General features: G+C 41.3%; 1 protein-coding gene across 6 annotated transcripts in view; it reads right to left on the bottom strand.

Annotated features, from left to right (window-relative positions):
- The window catches only part of NCOA1 (nuclear receptor coactivator 1), a 295660-nt gene that overhangs the window by 37647 nt on the left and 240358 nt on the right, over positions 1 to 17655 (bottom strand). For all 6 annotated transcript variants that reach the window (XM_063300632.1, XM_063300594.1, XM_063300586.1 and 3 more), the window contains 6 exons: positions 16261 to 16438; positions 11589 to 11768; positions 9076 to 9171; positions 7816 to 7956; positions 5098 to 5245; positions 648 to 1983 (listed from right to left, as the gene is read on the bottom strand). In XM_063300632.1, coding sequence (XP_063156702.1) covers positions 648 to 1983; positions 5098 to 5245; positions 7816 to 7956; positions 9076 to 9171; positions 11589 to 11768; positions 16261 to 16438 — 2079 coding nt within the window. The remainder of the gene's footprint in view (positions 1 to 647; positions 1984 to 5097; positions 5246 to 7815; positions 7957 to 9075; positions 9172 to 11588; positions 11769 to 16260; positions 16439 to 17655) is intronic.

The raw sequence follows: 17655 nt of genomic DNA, 5'->3' as shown, positions 1-17655 counted from the left end.
GGTATTTTAAGAATAAAGAAGATCAATCATTCTGTTTTCCTCCATCTGTATCCTTATCTTTGCAGTTTCTACAAATTCCCCAGCCCTACTGGCACCCACAAGGACAGCTTTAGTTTTCCAAAGACTGATTAAAGAACAAATAAACCAAAATACTGTATTCTGATGGGAGCAGCTGCAGGAAAGGAATAAGAAACCTGGAGATTTCTTTGAGAGATAGAATTGCTTCTTCTAGCCATTTAAACTCTAGTTTTGAAAACAGATACTTCCTAAACCATGTGGAGCTTACTAGGAAAGTGAGAATGCTGTTTCGTTTTCCGGAATAAATCTGCAGAGCACTTAAGCTCATCATATCAGTATTATGGGCTCTATATTTTTTCCCTGTAGGAGGTCCGTGCAAGGGTTCTGAAGTAAGTATACTATATTCTTCCTCATTTGCAGATATAGTTTGGGTCTGCTAAGACCTGACATACTGTGATTCCATGCCAAACTGGATACTCTGGCACATATTAACCTTTTCCTCAGGGTTGAGTAGGTTGCCGAATTTTAGCCAAGGAGAACCATAAATCAGCAGAAGCAGCAGCACATAAGGCTTATAATAAATGGAATGTGTGTTGTAACAGAAAAATATTCTTGAACTAAAAACCCACCTGTCCCTGTGGCTGTAGCTTCACCTCCTCTTGAGTGGAGGGCTTAGGCAGCGGGGCTGCAGCCGCACTACAAGGATCCAATTGCTCGGTATTTTCTTTCACCTTCACATCCTCCAGGCTCAAGGAGGGGTTAGAGACTAGTTCTTTATCATCCTGGTCAAGCAGATAGCGAAGGAGCTGATGGTCCTTTGAATCCTTCTTTTTCACAGCATCTGCCTCCAGCCTGATGTCAGGGGTTCCTGGAGCCTGGCTCTGTGGGTTGACAGCACTAGCTGTACCGCCAGGCACACCATCTTTCTTGTCATGCTCCATGGACAGGGTGGCAATATCAGAAGGGCTGCCCTCCTGGAGAAGCCGATGTAAGATCTTATGCCTCTCTGTGAGGGAACTATGGGATGAAGGGCATGCACTGCCCACAGGGTTCCCAGAAGCTGGGGTCCCTGATGCACCCGTACAAGACAAGGGCTCTTTGCAACTGGTATCTGCATCCACATGCCGTAACTGCTCCTGGGCTGTGGAAGCCAGAAGCTGGACTAATTTGTGGCTGGTAGCCTGCAAACATTTGCTGTCACCCTCTGAGAGTCTGTCACTGCCATGCAGCAAGCTAGAATCCAAGGGCTTGCTGTCACTGGAACTGTTGTCAGAGTGGGTCATGCTGCACAGAATGGAGATCTCCTTGCTGTCTTTTGACTCTGTTTTCATGGGTGGTATGTTCATCCTGTTGGGGGAGTTCTGGTTGCTCAACTGCCGCAGGACAGGGGGCGGTGTGGAATAGCCCACTGGAGGGCTAGGCCCGTCAGTCAATCCCTGCATGGAGTTTAATGGGGTGCCTGGATATGGTCTGTTGCTGACAGCACTGCTGCCACAACTGCCCACAATGCCCACTGGGGAGTGTGTGGAGGGCATAGTGGGAGAAAATGGGTTGCTTGGCATTCTAGGCCGATGCACAAGTCCAGGGCTTACTCGATGTCTTGGAGACATAAACTGTGGCGGGGTGACCCCAGGGCTGTTCATTGGAGAGCTACTGATGTTTATAGCATGGGTACTGTTCTGAGGACCAGCTTGTCCCTGGCTTAAGGCAACATTAGCTCCCATCTGGCTTCCCGGTGAACATCCGTAATTGGTTTGGCTGGTAGCAGCACTGCTATTACCATGCAGGCTGGATCCGGGTGGATGGCTTGTGTTCGCTGTTAACATGCTACCATTGGAGGGAGGCAGAGGCGATGGCAGGGGTACACCCTGTCCTGGAGAAATGCTGGGGTTCAGCGAGGGACTGACATGGGGAAGAGGCATTGCAGAGTTAGTGTTCTCTTGAGACGACAGGGTGCTGTGTTCTCTGAGTCAAGAAAAAGAAAAGAAAAAATGCAGTTGGTGAAAAAAAAATACAGCCCCCCCCACCCTGTGCTGGAGGAACTTGATTATTTTATGATGTGTCCTTTTAGAGGGGGGAGTGCAAAAATCATACATACATGAAAAAGATTTTATATATATATAACTTGCAAGAAAAGTAAGGTGTTGCTGGCTTCTTGTGTGTGGTCAAATCAGTGGCTACTATTATGTACTTCCTACATAATATTATTTTATGCATGGGCCTGGTTACCATGAGAAATATTCCAAAAGGGCTCCAATTCAGGAATCAAAAGCCCAAACGCAAACCCCAAATTCATTCCCCCATTCCTCAAAAAGTGAAGGAAAGCCTTCAAAACATTCAAATCTGACCTTCAGTTTAGGATGGTATCAAATATGGAGCTTATCTTCACAGGTTTCTCAGACATAGAAGTCCTCCCACCTTGCCAAAACTTGGTGTCAAGTTTGACTCCCAGCCATAAAATAATGGCCACTCTTTCAGTTGCAGCCTTCCATCCACAAACTGTAGCTCCCTCTCCACTAAATGACATCTGGGCCCTGCACTCCTTGAAATAGCTCTGGGAATAGTTATTTTTCAAGGATGTGAACTAGCTAGGTCAAATGTCTGCCTAAAAAGAAATCAGTATTATCAAATTAGCGGCATGTGAAGGCAATTAAGAACATATCAATGTACAAATTCAACTTACCAAACTAAAAGAAAATATGTAGCAAGTTGGAAAAGGTTGGACTACTGAAGGAACTGGGCAGGAAAATGGCAAGACAGATTATAATCCTAGGCCAGGAAGGTTTGTATTTCTAATTTTTGTACAAGTTTTTGTACAAAAATTGTAATTGTTTGTACTTGTATTTCTACAAGGTTTCTACAAGGTAATAACTTTTCCATAACAGAACCTGAAAGTAAAACACTAAGAATGAATGCAGGAAATATATCATGATTTGGACCTCCTTCTCATGCAACAAACCAGGGGGGGAAAGGCTGGTGCAGGTACTCCCTTAAGACAGACAATGAACCTGAAAAAAACATGGCTGACTAGCAGGTAGTAAGCAAGCACAAATCACTGTTGAAATTTCATAAATTTGGAAATGGCTGTTCCTCTCTGATTATTAGGAAGCCCAATGCATGATCTTTCCCTTGTGATTTTTCTGGGAAACTTGAAAGCAGGGAGTGCAGTAAGATATTCTTCAAAGCAGCTTTCTCAGAGGTTTAACCAGAGGGACTATCTAGCCAGTCTGCTTCAGATCACACAAACCAAATGTTAATTTTTTTCTACAAAATTCACCCAGAGGGTTAGCAAGCACGCAGAGATCCACTGTCCTGCTAGCACTTGGCTGCCAAAGTCATCACCCTGATGCAAAAGAAGTGGTGGTTTTCAGCACAACCTGGCAAGTCTGCAGTCCCTAATGGTGTGGTGGCTGCTCCCTTGGCAGCCAGCACTGCCTTCACCTTTGCCTTCTGTCTCCTGCAGGTCTTCTCCAACAGCTGCAATTGGGAGACTTGGCACAGGCTCTTCTGCAGTGGGCAAAGGCTGCTGATCCCAGTCTTTCTCTCCCAGTACTTTTGTAATGCTGGTGCTCCCCACCCTCCAGCTGCTGTTATCACTGCCGCTGGCCAGCTCCTCAGGCCACAGCTCCCTCTTGCCTCCAAGCAGCCCAGTCATGCAGCCACAGAAAGCCCAGAGGCGGCGGCTGCTGCTGGCATCACCGCCTCCACTCAGGGAATGGTATGGCCACTGCGCTTCTTTTTTCCAACTTTGGGGTGATGACCCAGGAAGAGGACCAGTTGTGGCCTAATTTACATAATACTCTTCAATTCAGGATCCTTATAAATTTCTCTTCTACTTAAAGGGATGCAAAGTCACTCTCAAAACTTACAACAGACTTGGTCACACACTGCATTTTCTCAGACAGGGGAGAGGCTCTCTTAAAGACAGTTGCAAAAATGGGTTGAGGTGCTTCCACCTATTTTTTTGGGCTCAGTGTGTTCTAGACAAAGTTTTCTTTGTAATCACCTGGTCTTACTTATCAAATTTTAGAGGGACTCTAAAACACATAATCATCTTTCATTTGTACCTTCTCATGCTTTTCCACATCTTCCTTTGTTTTGTTTGCTTTTGCATTCACACAGATATTAAGGAGCAAAAGACAGAATAGACACACAATATCCTTTCACTGTTGCTGTTTGCAGCCCTCCATGCAGAAACACTCATATCAATAATAACTGAAAGCTTATAAACTGTATATACTGTACAAAGCAAAGACTGCTTATCAGAAACAAAGCTATGCAGAATAAACATGCTGGAAACTCTCCTCACATACCATCTTCACCTTGGACAAATTTGCAGTTTGTTTCTACTCTGCATTACATGCTTTCTAGTAGTTTGAAGGTGTTGCAAAGGAAGAAGCAACTTGTTTGAACAGGCTCTTTCATATTCCCTCAATGCATTCTCTTCCCATGCAACCAAATTATCTCCCCTCCCTATGGCCCCATAATGGGAAAGGGAAGTAAACTAAGAAAGTAGTACTTAACGTTGAGAGAAGGAGGAGAGAGGGAAGAGGCCAAAGAAAGATCAGGCATCTATTTCTTTCCATTACTCTTTGAAGGCACTCACACAGCTCTTTTGAGATTAGATAATTCTGATTAAGACACTCTGAACCTGTCCAGTGAAGCTGCTAGCTCATGGACCCTCTCAAGGGCCAGACTCAAACCAGCTTCAAGAGGCAGAAAGCCAAAAAAAAAAAAAAAGCTTGGAGTTTTTCCTTCACTTTTACTACTGACATCCTTGCAATATACAGAAAAAGCAGCTCAGTCTGCAGATATATAGCACAAAGCCCCTTTGCTTCCAGCATCTTTTCCACCCTATGATAAATATGTGGGAAAACCATGACATGAAAAGAGACACAGAAAAATCCACTACTATAATCAGTGTGATACATTTAAAAATGCATATATCTGTTAAATTGCACACTCAGACAGGAAGACACTGATCCCTTCCTGAAGATGCTTGCCATCTATGAGAGATGGCTAGAGACAAAAATACAGGCAATGGCACCCAGGTGAACCCCGGGAGTTTTCAGGACTTACCTTTCAATTATATGAATGCCCATGATGAAAGGGTGCATTTCTGGACTTTGAGGGCAGCAAAGCTTGCACTTGGTATGAGCACTCAGTACAGTCCCATCACTAAGCGTGAACCGGTAAGATGGGCTGAAGGCTGTGCCCCGTGTCATCACTGAGCAGAAACGGGAGGGGGAGGGAAGAGAAGAGAAGGTGGCTTAATGCGTTAGGATGATTTGCCTTCATGTATTGCTAGCAATATTTGTGATGCAGCAGGGGTGGGCAATCCACAAGTGATGTACATATCCCATGCCCCTCTGATGCAACCCCTGGCACACACCAAAACCATGTCAATTCAAAATTCAACAGCAAATTCCCAATTGATAGCAATACCATTTAATTTTTTCAAAAAAAGGAATCAAGGTTTCAGCCTTCAATAGTCTCAACATACCTATGTTAAAAAAAAAATCAAGCTCCCTAAACACTGCATGTCCCTTCTAGATTGCAGGAGGCAGGCAACAGTGTGCTGGCTTTTAAGGTTCTCTCTTAGAGATCCTACCTTGCATAGAATAGTGTGAGCATGCCGGAATATCCCTCTGGTTGGAGGAGATGGGCGGTGACAAATTTGATGAATAAATAAATAAATAAATAAAAATAAAATTGGGCTTTGGTTGCTCTTGTGGCATACTAAGCCAAAATGTGCCCAGACTGACCAGTACTGTCCTTGCCATTAGCAGGGACTGCTGCATGTGACACAAATTTCTCAAATCACAAAGATAGGCAAATGCTGATAGAAAGGGTCGTAAGATGTCTGTTTAAGAGGAGTAAATGTTTGGAGAAAAAAATGAAAATGGTTGGGTATAACAGCACGTTTCCTGTGTGTTATATACAGGTGAGAGATACATCAAGAGAAATATACGTAAGTTGAGATTCTTTGGTCATATAAAGAAAACTAATGAGGATTCAATAGTAAACAAATATATGAAGACTGAATGGGTTGAGGGGAAGGGGAAAACTACAAAAGCTATGGTTTGAAAGAGTTTATGAGATCCTAAAAAAAAAAAAGGAGAGAAGCGTAAAGAACAAAAGGCATTATCTCAAACAGTTTATGAATGAAGGACTATGTGCCAGGATAGAAAGATATGAAGAGGAACAGTAAATGGTTTGGGTATGAACAAGATATAGTTATGTTTGCTTTCCTGTCTTTCTCTTGTGCTTTTAATTTCTTTGGCATACCATTTCTCACTTCTTTTATGCACTCTGCCTATCATTGATTATCCCAAAAGAAAGTAGTAGGATGAGTATGTATGTATGTATGTATGTAAAAAAATTTCAAGCCCTGAAAAATCTGAAAGCAAGTTGGACTTTCCAGCAGTTGGGCTGGAAAGTCCAACCCTGCCCCTCTAATGATCTTGCTGCATCACCAGCATGCAATCTGCAGCCCTCAGAGGCCTAAAAAAAGAAGAAAAGAAAAGTGCATTTCTTTGCTATGAATTTAAGATTTCTTGCTATATAAAGCTTAGCTACAGTTTTTTTTTTAATGTGTCCTAATACTAAGATTCTGTGCTTGCTGAATATTACTCCCATTTTACAGATGGGGGAATTGAAACTGAAGCAGTAAATTTTCAAGTTGAACAGGAATTTGAACACAGATGCCCTTCTCTTACCAGTAGAACAAAAACTGACTCTTAAAAACATTTTCCCAAGGAGATAAAAGTAGGAGGAACAGGGAAAATCAAAATGTGAACAATTACTGTTTAGGCTCTAGAAATAAAGGGAGGGCTTAATCTTCCTCCCTCCAAAAATTCTGTGTGGATGAATCTTTAAACAACCTTCACCCATCTTATGTAGTTGTGTCCCCCACAAGAGTACTGCAGTACCAACCCTCCCCTCCCCTGCCCCCACAACATTGCCCAGCCCTGCTTCAGGGCTAAGTTATGTTAAGAAATCATCAACCATCCCCATCTGAAAGTCCTATGGAAATTAACATGTCAAAAACCTCCTGGGCTTTTCATAAACAAGTTAATCCTTTTAGCAGAGAAATAATTCTTTCAGCCATAGCTTATAAGGAGATACAGCTTTACTGATCCACGTTTCAAGGGTGCTGCAAAATGATAAACATCTTTATGCTTTACATTAGCACTTAGGAAAATTACTAATATAAAAGCTAAGAATGCTCATCACCTACTGACACTTTATCTGAAATTTTCTGGGAGGCCCTTCCTGGCCCTTTTTATTCTGTCAAGATAAAGTTTGGGTATTATTAGACAGGAGTCCCCCAAAGGAGCTTTACTGGCTGATTGGGAATCAGAACCTGCCTGCCCTGGTCTAATCCAAGATTCAAACCACCACACCACAGTCTGCATAAAAAGATGCAAGTTTAAGAGATTTTGGAACATTTCTGCCCCTTTTGAGACCAATGAGGAAGCCGAGCTTTGGATAACTTGTCCTGTTTGCTTTAGTTTTCACTTCCTGAAAAGCCTTTGGGTTGGCACACCGCCCCTAAGCTGAGGGCCAGTGGCCATGTAGGCCAGGTTGCCATAGCAGAGTAAAGAGGTGACTAGCAGCTCAGTGGAATTCTACTGACTGCCCAGGCCATCTTTCCTGGCCAGCTGGAGGGACCACTGCCCTTACTCAGCCATTGCAGCTACTTCCTTTGGCAGCATTATGTACCTCCTTCATTTTCTTTAAATTGTATTTTCACTCTGGAAAGCCCTCATCCAGCAATGACAGAAGCCTTCTTACCTTCCTGAAATAGCTGCTTGGCATAAGATGGCTCCCTGCCCTGAGGCTGGAAGAAAGCATAGATGCATTTTCTTACTAAATCCTCCCAGCCAGTCCGGCCTGCTGCTCTCAGGGAACTAGTGTCAATGGAGATGATTTTACCTGAATGGAGTGGAATGAAAACAAAGACATTAGACCTGGAAATCTAAAAGCAGAACAGTAAAAGAATACATTCAAGAGGAGAGTTTGTGCCTTCTACATCTGTCCACTATAAACTGGATTTAAATTCCCAGCTTTAGATTTATGTTTCTACTGTTAATTTTTCATTTTTTAAAATTGTTTAAGCTGCCTTGAATGCTCAATTTTTAGAGATGTAAAAGGTATACAAACCTAAATAAACAAGGCAGATAAGATTAAACTGCCCCTTATGACCTTGCTTATGACTGCCACTTATGTAAAGGTGCTGTTACCTTTCTTCTGACAAAACCATTATTGTGTACTATCCAAATATCTCCTGTTCTCTTAAAAGATCTCCATTGCCTTTCATTATTCCTTAATGTTCTGCAAAGCTTTTGAAATGTTATTTCTCTCTCTCACACATACATAATCACCAGCTATAACTCCTTTAATTCCTGATCTGCAGTTGAAGAGTCCAAATGGCAAAATCTACACATGTAGAATTGAACAGGCTTGCATTTAATTATTATCACGTAGAGCCCACTTGGGTTGAGGCAGTAGATAAGTCACATAAATAAATACCATTCTTGCCTCTCCCACCTTCATAACTCACAACAGTATGCATTCCAAGGTGGCAAGGCCTGACTTTTACTTAAGTGGATGGAAGAACAGTAGAGATATAAAATTAACATGTTAAAGTTACTCAATAAACCAATATTCATTCATGATGGCTGCAGATTTGTGTTTTCCCTTCCCTTGCCCACTTACACTGACTCTACATATTCTTACAGAAACTGTACAGCAGGGATTGGCAACCTAAAGCTAAAGTATAGTAAACATCTCTGGAACCTTTATTGCCTGGCAGTATTGCCCCTCCCCATATGGCACTTGTCCTCAATAAATGTTGAGAGGAGCCTCAGGCACCAAAAGGAACAACTAAGAGATGTCCATGAAATCTTCTCTAGCTTTGAAGACCAAGATGGCCAAGCAAGTGGCCTTGGATCTTTCAGTTACAACAGAACAAATGCCTGCACTCTGACAAAATACCCTGTGATTTCCAAAGCCGTGCAGAAGCAATTATCTGCTTATTCTTCTGAAAGATACCTGTAGTATCTTGCTTGGTCATGAAAGATTCTGATGTGGTGGGGGCTGTAGATCGAGGTAATCTTCGTGCAATGCATATTAGGCAGGACTGCAAATCTGTTGTAAACAGAAGGAAAAAAAGACTGAAGGTTACTGATGTAAGTTCCCATGCCAGTGATGCCACCTCTTTTTACTTACCTCTTCCACATTGCCCCCAGGACTGCCCCCTTCCTCCCTTCCCATACCTTGCAGCTGCATCAGAGCCTTCCTCCCTTCACTTATCTTCCATACACTGTATGTGCAAAGAGAATATGTAAAAGAGGCAGGCCTTTACTAAAGACATCACAAGTTCTTCACTGAGACAGTGGTTCAATCTGGGATCTGGTGTGAGCAGCAGAAACTAGCCCTGAGCAAATAAACTGGGGCAAATGCAGCATTAGTTGGAGGCCTGGGGAGGGAACTGGAGGAGGGATAGGAGAATGCAAGAGAAAGAAAGGTCTCATATAGGAGAAACTGACGGGTTGGGCTTCTCTCATTTCAGACATGGGATAAGACTGCAACACCCCAACTGAACTGCTTATCTTTTTTAATTTGGTGAAGAATGAAAACAGTCCCCCTGCAATCACAGTTTAGGAATCATCACTGCAGCCATGACTAAACTAAGCTTTTTTTTCCCATTTTGCATGGAAAGCAGCATGGTTGAGTTAAATTCTTCACAGTGACAAGATTCTATAAACCAACATCCCTCTAAAGTGAAGCCCTCCAGATGTACTGGACTGGAATTTCCATCATCCTGCACATATATTGGCAATACTCACTGCAGAAATAGGAATGATAGTCCAATACATCTCAAGGGTGCCAGCTTTGGAAAGGTTAAAAGTTTGCTTGTAAGAGAAAAGGACTGGCATAGTCCCATGTGTATGCGTGTGTTCGTTCCACACTGTTTGGGAGAATTAATTTTAAGGCCATTTGGATCTGGCAACACTGTAAAATAAAAGGCAGTTGCGGAAGCCAACAATTATCAGCTCTGGGCAAAGTATGTGCTCATAAACCCCTCTGTGATTTATTTCTTCCAGTCATGATCTCCTGTGAAAGCTGCAATGGATTAATTCAGCTAATGCACTGGAACGAAATGGCCGTTACGGAGGAATAAGCCTGAAGTGTTCTGCTGGAAGTCTTGTTGGCATGATGGGGCTGAGCAACAGTACAGATAAAAATAAAGATTTCAATAGCATCACTCTGACGATGAAGTCACTTTCCCCAAAATGAATACAGTAAAGTGATATCTCAGTTGAAAGATAAAACAGATGAAAGGTGAATCCATGCCTGCTAAATTATGCATTTGGAATCCATGCAGATACCCACCCAGTGCAATGGTTGGGGATTTCAGTAAGCCACAATATATGTAAGTATTCCTGGAAACAACTACAAACCACTCAGGGATAATCAAAGGAGATAAGTCTGCTACTGGAAAACAATCTGGGGAACACTCCAGCTTCACTGATTAGATATATGAAGGACATCATTAAACTACAGTATCTCCTTTTCATCTGTTTTATCTTTCAACTGAGATACCACTTTACTGTATTAATTTTGGGGAAAGTGACCTCATCGTCAGAGTGATGCTATTGAAATTTCAGAATTCCAGTTTATTATTGCAATAATGTTACTGACTTGGGAGTATCAAAAATCTGTTCAACAGAAGAAGAACCTGAAGAGGTAGGACATCTGAATATGTCATGAGTATATTTACTTACTCATTCTGACTTTGGCTGACTTCTTTGTAATAAGACGCTCAACTTCTGTAATCCAACAGCATGAATACTATGCTGCAGTACCACAGAGAACAATGTGACATGCAAAAAGAATCATGTTTGAACAAAGACAATGTTTTAATAGTCTTACACCAAACCCCTAATACCTCTAATGACTGGAAACTACTTTCTTTTGCACTAAGCTCTGAAGGATTATGTTTTAGCATCTTTAGCAGGTTGGTTCAAATAGCACTAGATTTTTTCTTTTTTGCCACTGATTACATACTCTGCCAGGATTGAACATATGAAGATATGTTCTCTAATCTTCCCCACACGAACAGTGATGCAAATGTAACAGACTGGTGTGAATGCAAGTGGCAAGAAGGAGCAGGACTGCAATGGACTTTTTGGAAAACTTTCCATTCCCATGAGGACTAAACTTGCCTTGCTCACCTTGTGCAATTTCAGGGGTGCATGCTTGTTTAGTACAGTAAATCTGTGGGTGTTACATGCTGAGTTACAGACATCACAAACCCTACTCTTAAGTAAGCAGGAAATGCTGCAGAGTATGAGCTTTCACAGAGTTGCAGTCCCTTTGCAGTGAAAGTCTTATGCAGTGTTTCTCAACCATGGCAACTTTAAGACGTCTGGACTTCAACTCCCAGAATTCCCCAGCCCAGCCAGCAACAAAATTTGTTGCTTTTCCCTTTCTCCCTAGAAATGTGATGCACCATGAACTAGCATGTTTCTACCTCCTGATTGGGCATTCTTTGTTTTTACCTTCACCTTCCTCTTTGATCAGTTTTGGCTGAGACACCGTGAAGCACTGCATAACCTCGTAGCGCTGGCGGGCCTCTTGGTTCTCTGCACCTGGCTCATCTGGGGGACGGATCAGCATTCTGCAGTTGAAGGTATGGCTGTTGCGTCGGGTAGATTCTTGGGGCCAAGGGACTCCATTAACTGCAGATGCACATGGGGTAGAATAAAGACGTTTCTTGGAGGGCTTTGAAAAAGTGAATGTGCAGAAACCAGAATTTGGGCACTATGCAGTGAAACTGAGATTACTGCAGCTCTGCCCAACACTAATAAATATAAGAAACTGCTATAATGAGTCAAAGTCACGGTCCTTCTATTTTTTCAAATAAATGTTTATTAAAAATTTTGAAATGATATAAAAACTAACACAAACCTATAAAGAGTAAAAGAAGCAAAGAAAGAAAGGAGAAAGAAGAAAGAAAAAGTGCAGAAAGAGAAAAGAAAAAGAAATAGAAAGAAGAAGCTTCTGATTTCTTTTGCAGCAGATATAACTACCATTAGGAAATCAACTCTTACTCTATGGTTACAAAAAATAAAAAAGTTCCCTTTTTACTATTATCCAGGTTTTTTTTCCTAATAGTCAAAACCACAAATCATAAGTACATTTTTTTCCATTTCATGCAAAAAGTCTGAGAGAGATTTCCAGTCAGCCATAAATGTGGGTCTTGTTTTTTCTCTGGTCAAATAAGTTAATTTAGCCATCTCCGCAAGTTCCATCTTCTTCACCTGCCATTTCTCCATTGTGGGTAAAAGCCATGGTCCTTCTATTGACAGGCAATTATTTATTCCATTATTACTTGTTCTAGATACTAGAACTAGATACTAGATACTAGAATGCACTGCTGAATACTGTGACGTTCACTTGGATGGCAAGGACTAGGAAGTAAGTGTGGAAAAACCTCTGCCCGCACAAACACTTCTCCTCTCTTTTGTTCTCTATGCAAAAGTTCCACTTGTGTTTTTTCCTTACTATTACTACTAGTGCAGTTCCTGCATTATGCAGAGGAGATGCAGCAGTGGATGCCCACAGCTGATCCACACACTCCTTCCCACTTCCTTTCACAGCACCACCAAGAAGACGAGCTGGTCCTCATGCTCTCTCTACTCCTCCCCCCATCTCTAAGAACATTTATCACAGCAGTCAGCAACCATCTACCCCATGACTTATTTCTCCTCCTTCCTGTGATCCCTGCCACAACCATACCCTCCGAAGAGGAAGAATCCAGGGGTAATTTTACAGGAGGTGAAAAGTGCAGGGACAGCTGATCTAAGCTGGTTCCTGCTCTACTTCTCCTTCCTTCATCTACAAAATTCCCCATGACTGACCAACAAGTGGTAGTGAATAGCTGGAAACGGGTCTTTCAGAGGTGAAGTTCAAAAATAAATGTGCTAAGCCAACCTAGCCTTAATGCATCTATTTTGTATAAATAATATCTCCCCAAAAACTGCAGCTAAAACAAAAATCACCCTAGGAGGTATCAGTTTCACCCTGTGGATCAGAGACTGACTCCTTTTTTTGGGCATGGGGGGGAAGCATGCCTCCAGCCTTGAACATTTTATTGTACCTGGTCAAGCAGCTCTACATCACTAAATCCTTTTATTAACTGAAAACATATACATGCAAAGGATGTATTAGACCCACAGAATGATGGCACTTCTACAATTTTCTGCCATCGCTACCTTTCCATATTTGCATTCAGCATAGTAGTTTCCTTGGCAACCATATTCACAAATTTTTAAAAATCCATGTTCAGTGTGAATAAAAAACACCTTGCATCATTTTCTCAAAAAGCACTGTAGAAAAACACAAGTTTTTATTTTGTCTATAGAAAACTGGCTGAGCTGTATGCGTGAGTGTGAGAGTGGGTGTGTTTAATGCAACAGTAACATTTCACAAAATGTTGAACTTTATCCATGCACAAGTGTGCACTGTAGTAAGCTAAAATCAATTAAGACCTGATTAAGTGAAATATTGATTTAAACCTACCTTATATTAAATTAGCTTAAGTCAATTTTATATTGATTGAAGCAAATTTGATACCAGTCACACTGAAATCAATATTAAAATGGTCTATGCTAGCACTAGATTAACAGAACTGATTTTGAAAATGGAAGCATTTGTTAAAGGACACAGCTGAGTGTTTACTTAAAATCTAAAGCAAACTCCAGCAACCTGACATTCAGATAGCTGGTATGATGTTGTGTTAAAACACTGATTATTTTTTTAAACCATTCAGTTGTGTCCAATTCTCAGAGACTGCCTGGACAAGTCCCTGCAGTTTTCTTGGCAAGGCTTTTCAGAAGTGGTTTGCCATTGCCTGCTTCTAGGGCTGAGAGAGAGTGACTGGCTGAAGGTCACTCGACTGGCTTTGTGCCTAAGGTGGGATGAGAACTCATGGTCTCACGGTTTCTAGCCCGATGCCTTAATCACTACACCAAACTGGCTCTCAAAATACTGATAGGGAGACCTAGATTCAAGTCCACCCTCAGTAATGAATTTGCTTGGTTGACTTTGGGCCAGTAATATTCTCTTACCTCAATTTACTTCACTAGGTTTTGGCTGTGGAATAAAATAAAGGAAGACCTCAAGCCAACCACCTTAGACTCCTGGATAAAAATGGGAAATAAAGCTAATAGATGAAGGCAAATAATCTTTAAATCCTGCAGAGCTGTGCACTGTGATGGAAACATGGTGCAAGTAAGATCCATCTTGTGCACCCTCTTCCCCAGCAAAATATAGTTGGTATATGTGTTTGTGCATGTGTAGATCTGACACACCACCAGGGAGTACATGAGACCTTGAACCAAAAAAACTGTTCATCTCTGGCTAAGATCCTATCCAACTGCATGGACTTGCAAGAATCTGAGATTGCATTCTTTCTCTTACTGTGAGGTTCAACAGGACCAACCAAAAAAGAAGGGTAGCTTTAAAAAGAAAAAGGAGAGAACACTAAAATTATAATTTCAAAAAGATTCTACTTCAAGAGCTATTTTGCCTTCCAAAAAAGACTCAAAGAAGAGTTTCATCATACAAGTTTTCACTCTTGCACCTCCCTGCTGAGTATCAGCCCTTTTTGGTGACTCTTTCCTAGGTAGAGAACCCTTTTAGATTTTGAACCTATTGCATTTGGCACTTGTTTCAACTACCATTAAGGTTGCATAGGCATGTCCATTAAAGTTGTGTCAGTGAGCATGCACATATACATGTATGTGCTTCATGGATGCACAAATGCAAGTATGTATATTGGGCATGATCATGTAGGACTGTAGCAAGTGAAGAGTTCCAGGTCATGAGACAAGAGATTTGCTACTGCTACTTTACCCTCATTTTCTACCTATACTATGGACCTTCAAAGAAGACCTGCAGAGTGGGTAATAAACAGTTGGGAATTTCTATCTCTCCGGCTTTCTGTATTCATGTAAAATCATTGCTGACCTTCACTTGTTTTCCATAAAGTACCCAGTGTGTTATTAATGGTTTCCCTTTCCCTCCATGGAAGTGTAATTTGTAGCTTTGCAGCTTCAGCAGTCTCTTGCACTGACCCAGTAAGGCAGTTGTAAGAACTATGAGAGTTTACTGAATTAGTGACTTGTCAACTAATAAAGCTTTAGCTAATAGGCCATAACTTTGATAAACAGAACCTTGTTAAGCAAGAAGGGTTTTATCATCAAGTTGATTAAACACCAGCAAGCAGTTGACCTTCTCTGAACAAAACATTGATTTGTAAGCAGCCAGTAACCTCTCTGACTGAATCTAGCTGTGTACTCAATGTGCCACATTAATGAGGAGCTGACCAAAGAGCATCTTTGTGCCTCCAGTCACTGGTTTAGTCTGCTGGCTAAACTGACACTCAGTAAGCATTTCACATTTTTAGCTCTCTAGCCTTCATACTGGCAAAAAATGGTTTCTGGTTGAGTAGTCAACTGAAGGTCTTACTGAGAATTACATAATGATGCTTGTGAGTTAGCATATTATTCAAAAATCAGCTTAAATGCAGAATGAATGACATGCATTTGGAATGGCATGTCACTGGCAAAATTAAATTGGATCTTGTTTGCAAAACAGATCCGCCTCCTAATCTCCTAACCACCTGCTGGTGCTCTTGAATGCAGCTTGCATCTACTCAACTCCTGCACATTCTGAGAATCATTCAATGCATTAAGCTAAAACCTTGAAGAAATCAAACACTTAAAAATCTATTATATGAAGTAGCTTTATATGAATCTGACATGTAAAGAAAATAATAATCTGATCATTTTGTTCTAGGGTACCTATTATCATTTCTTGAAGCTAAAAAACCTCAACTTCTTTTTTCTTCACAAATATTACTAAAGAATATCAGACAGAGCTCTAGATAAAGAAGAAGGTTTAGGAAACTTGGAGTTTTCATCAGTTGCCTTTTTCATATCATTATTTTTAATGTATTCCTTATATTCTGGTAAAAATGTTTTTTAGGTTAACTACTGTAGTCTTAGAGCCTTATTTTTCCCTGCACACCTACTTCATATACTATCTAGAAAAGTTATCCTAGTATCCTGACACAAATTTATATTGGAATTATATGAACTTGTTTCATTGATTCAGTAGCAGCTTTGCAAGAGAATAGGAGAAGGCTAAGAAAGTCACACTGCTCACCTAATGACTTAGGCAGCAAATTCTTGACAAATTCAGCATGATCTCCCACATGCAAGATACTGTAGACACTGGTGTTCATAAGCTCCTCTTGGTTATAGCCTAAGTAGCTGGTCACATTCTCAGACACAAACACAATCCGTCCTTCACGATTCACAACAAAGAAAAAGCCATCCAGTGCCTGCGGGGGGCCAAAACAAAGACATTAAGAAAGGTGCTTCTGTCTTTACAGGTCTTTAGAACAAAGAAGAGCTGACAATGGGGGTTACAGATTACCAGGGTTCCATGTCAAAAGTATCAGAAATATGCAAGTATACAATGGTAAAAATGCCAGTGAGTCATGCTGAATACATATAGTCAACTTATAAAAAGGCAGCTGAGGGAATTAGTACAAATACTGTTCTCTGGTCCAATGTGGGCAAATGCATATAATTACTTCAGTTGAACACTGCATGAACAGTGACCCGTCCGCTTCACGTACTCTACTTACAGACCATGTTAACGATTACTTCCGGGTGAAGAAGTCTGGATTTTTAGATTATACTACTACCAAATCTGTTGAACTTCTCTAATCAGCTCTGCCTCTACCACTGTTTTTATGCTGCTCTTTGCTGCCCAAGGTGACTGCCAACATGTCTTGCCTTACCAGCATGTTTTCTTACAACACTGATATAAAGGCGGGAAATAATTGTTAGCGTTGATGCTCCAGGATTTGCCACGTGGATTGCACAGGTGACAGCTCCCAGCGTGGGTGATAAAGACCCAACCCATAATTTGAATAACATTTGCCTTCCTAGTTGGTAATGATTATGCACATTTTAGATTTCAAGAGGAGTCTTTTTTTTCTTTTTGTAGGAGGCCAGCTTGAGAGAGAAAATCTGTTCTTTAGACATTTAAAATCAGGAAGATCTCAATGGGGCTGGCCTAAAATATTCTTATGCAAGGATGGAACACTCAAAGGGCACAGTCCTTGCTAATCAGAATGGGGCACCTTTGGATTCATATGGATGAAAGAAACAGTGGGACTGCTGCAGAAGTGGGACAATGCAAAGTAGAAGCTAACAAAAGGCATGGCAGATTTCTGATTGTTGCATATTTTCTGAACAGGGTGGAGTAACCTCCCTTTGGTATAGTTGAGGGATGCCTAAGTGCTGCCTGAGTCAGACAGAGTTGATGATGGCTTGGATTGCCCCTTCATAATTCAAAACAATATATGCACACACCCAACCACACACTTAGACATATCTGTTAGCATTTGCTCCCCTTTCCTGTATTGCTTTTGCTAAGCAGGGAGACACAATTTATCTGGCTTTGCACTCTTTATTTGCACTGGAAGAGTGTTTCCCCATCCTTCTCTATTAGCTGCTGGAAACAGAAAGTAATTTCAAACCAAACCAA

Source organism: Candoia aspera, chromosome 1 (assembly GCF_035149785.1).
Source record: "Candoia aspera isolate rCanAsp1 chromosome 1, rCanAsp1.hap2, whole genome shotgun sequence".
In the NCBI taxonomy this organism is placed as follows: domain Eukaryota; kingdom Metazoa; phylum Chordata; class Lepidosauria; order Squamata; family Boidae; genus Candoia; species Candoia aspera.
Note: the sequence above shows the minus strand (reverse complement) of the source record. Positions and strands in the feature narration are given on the sequence as shown.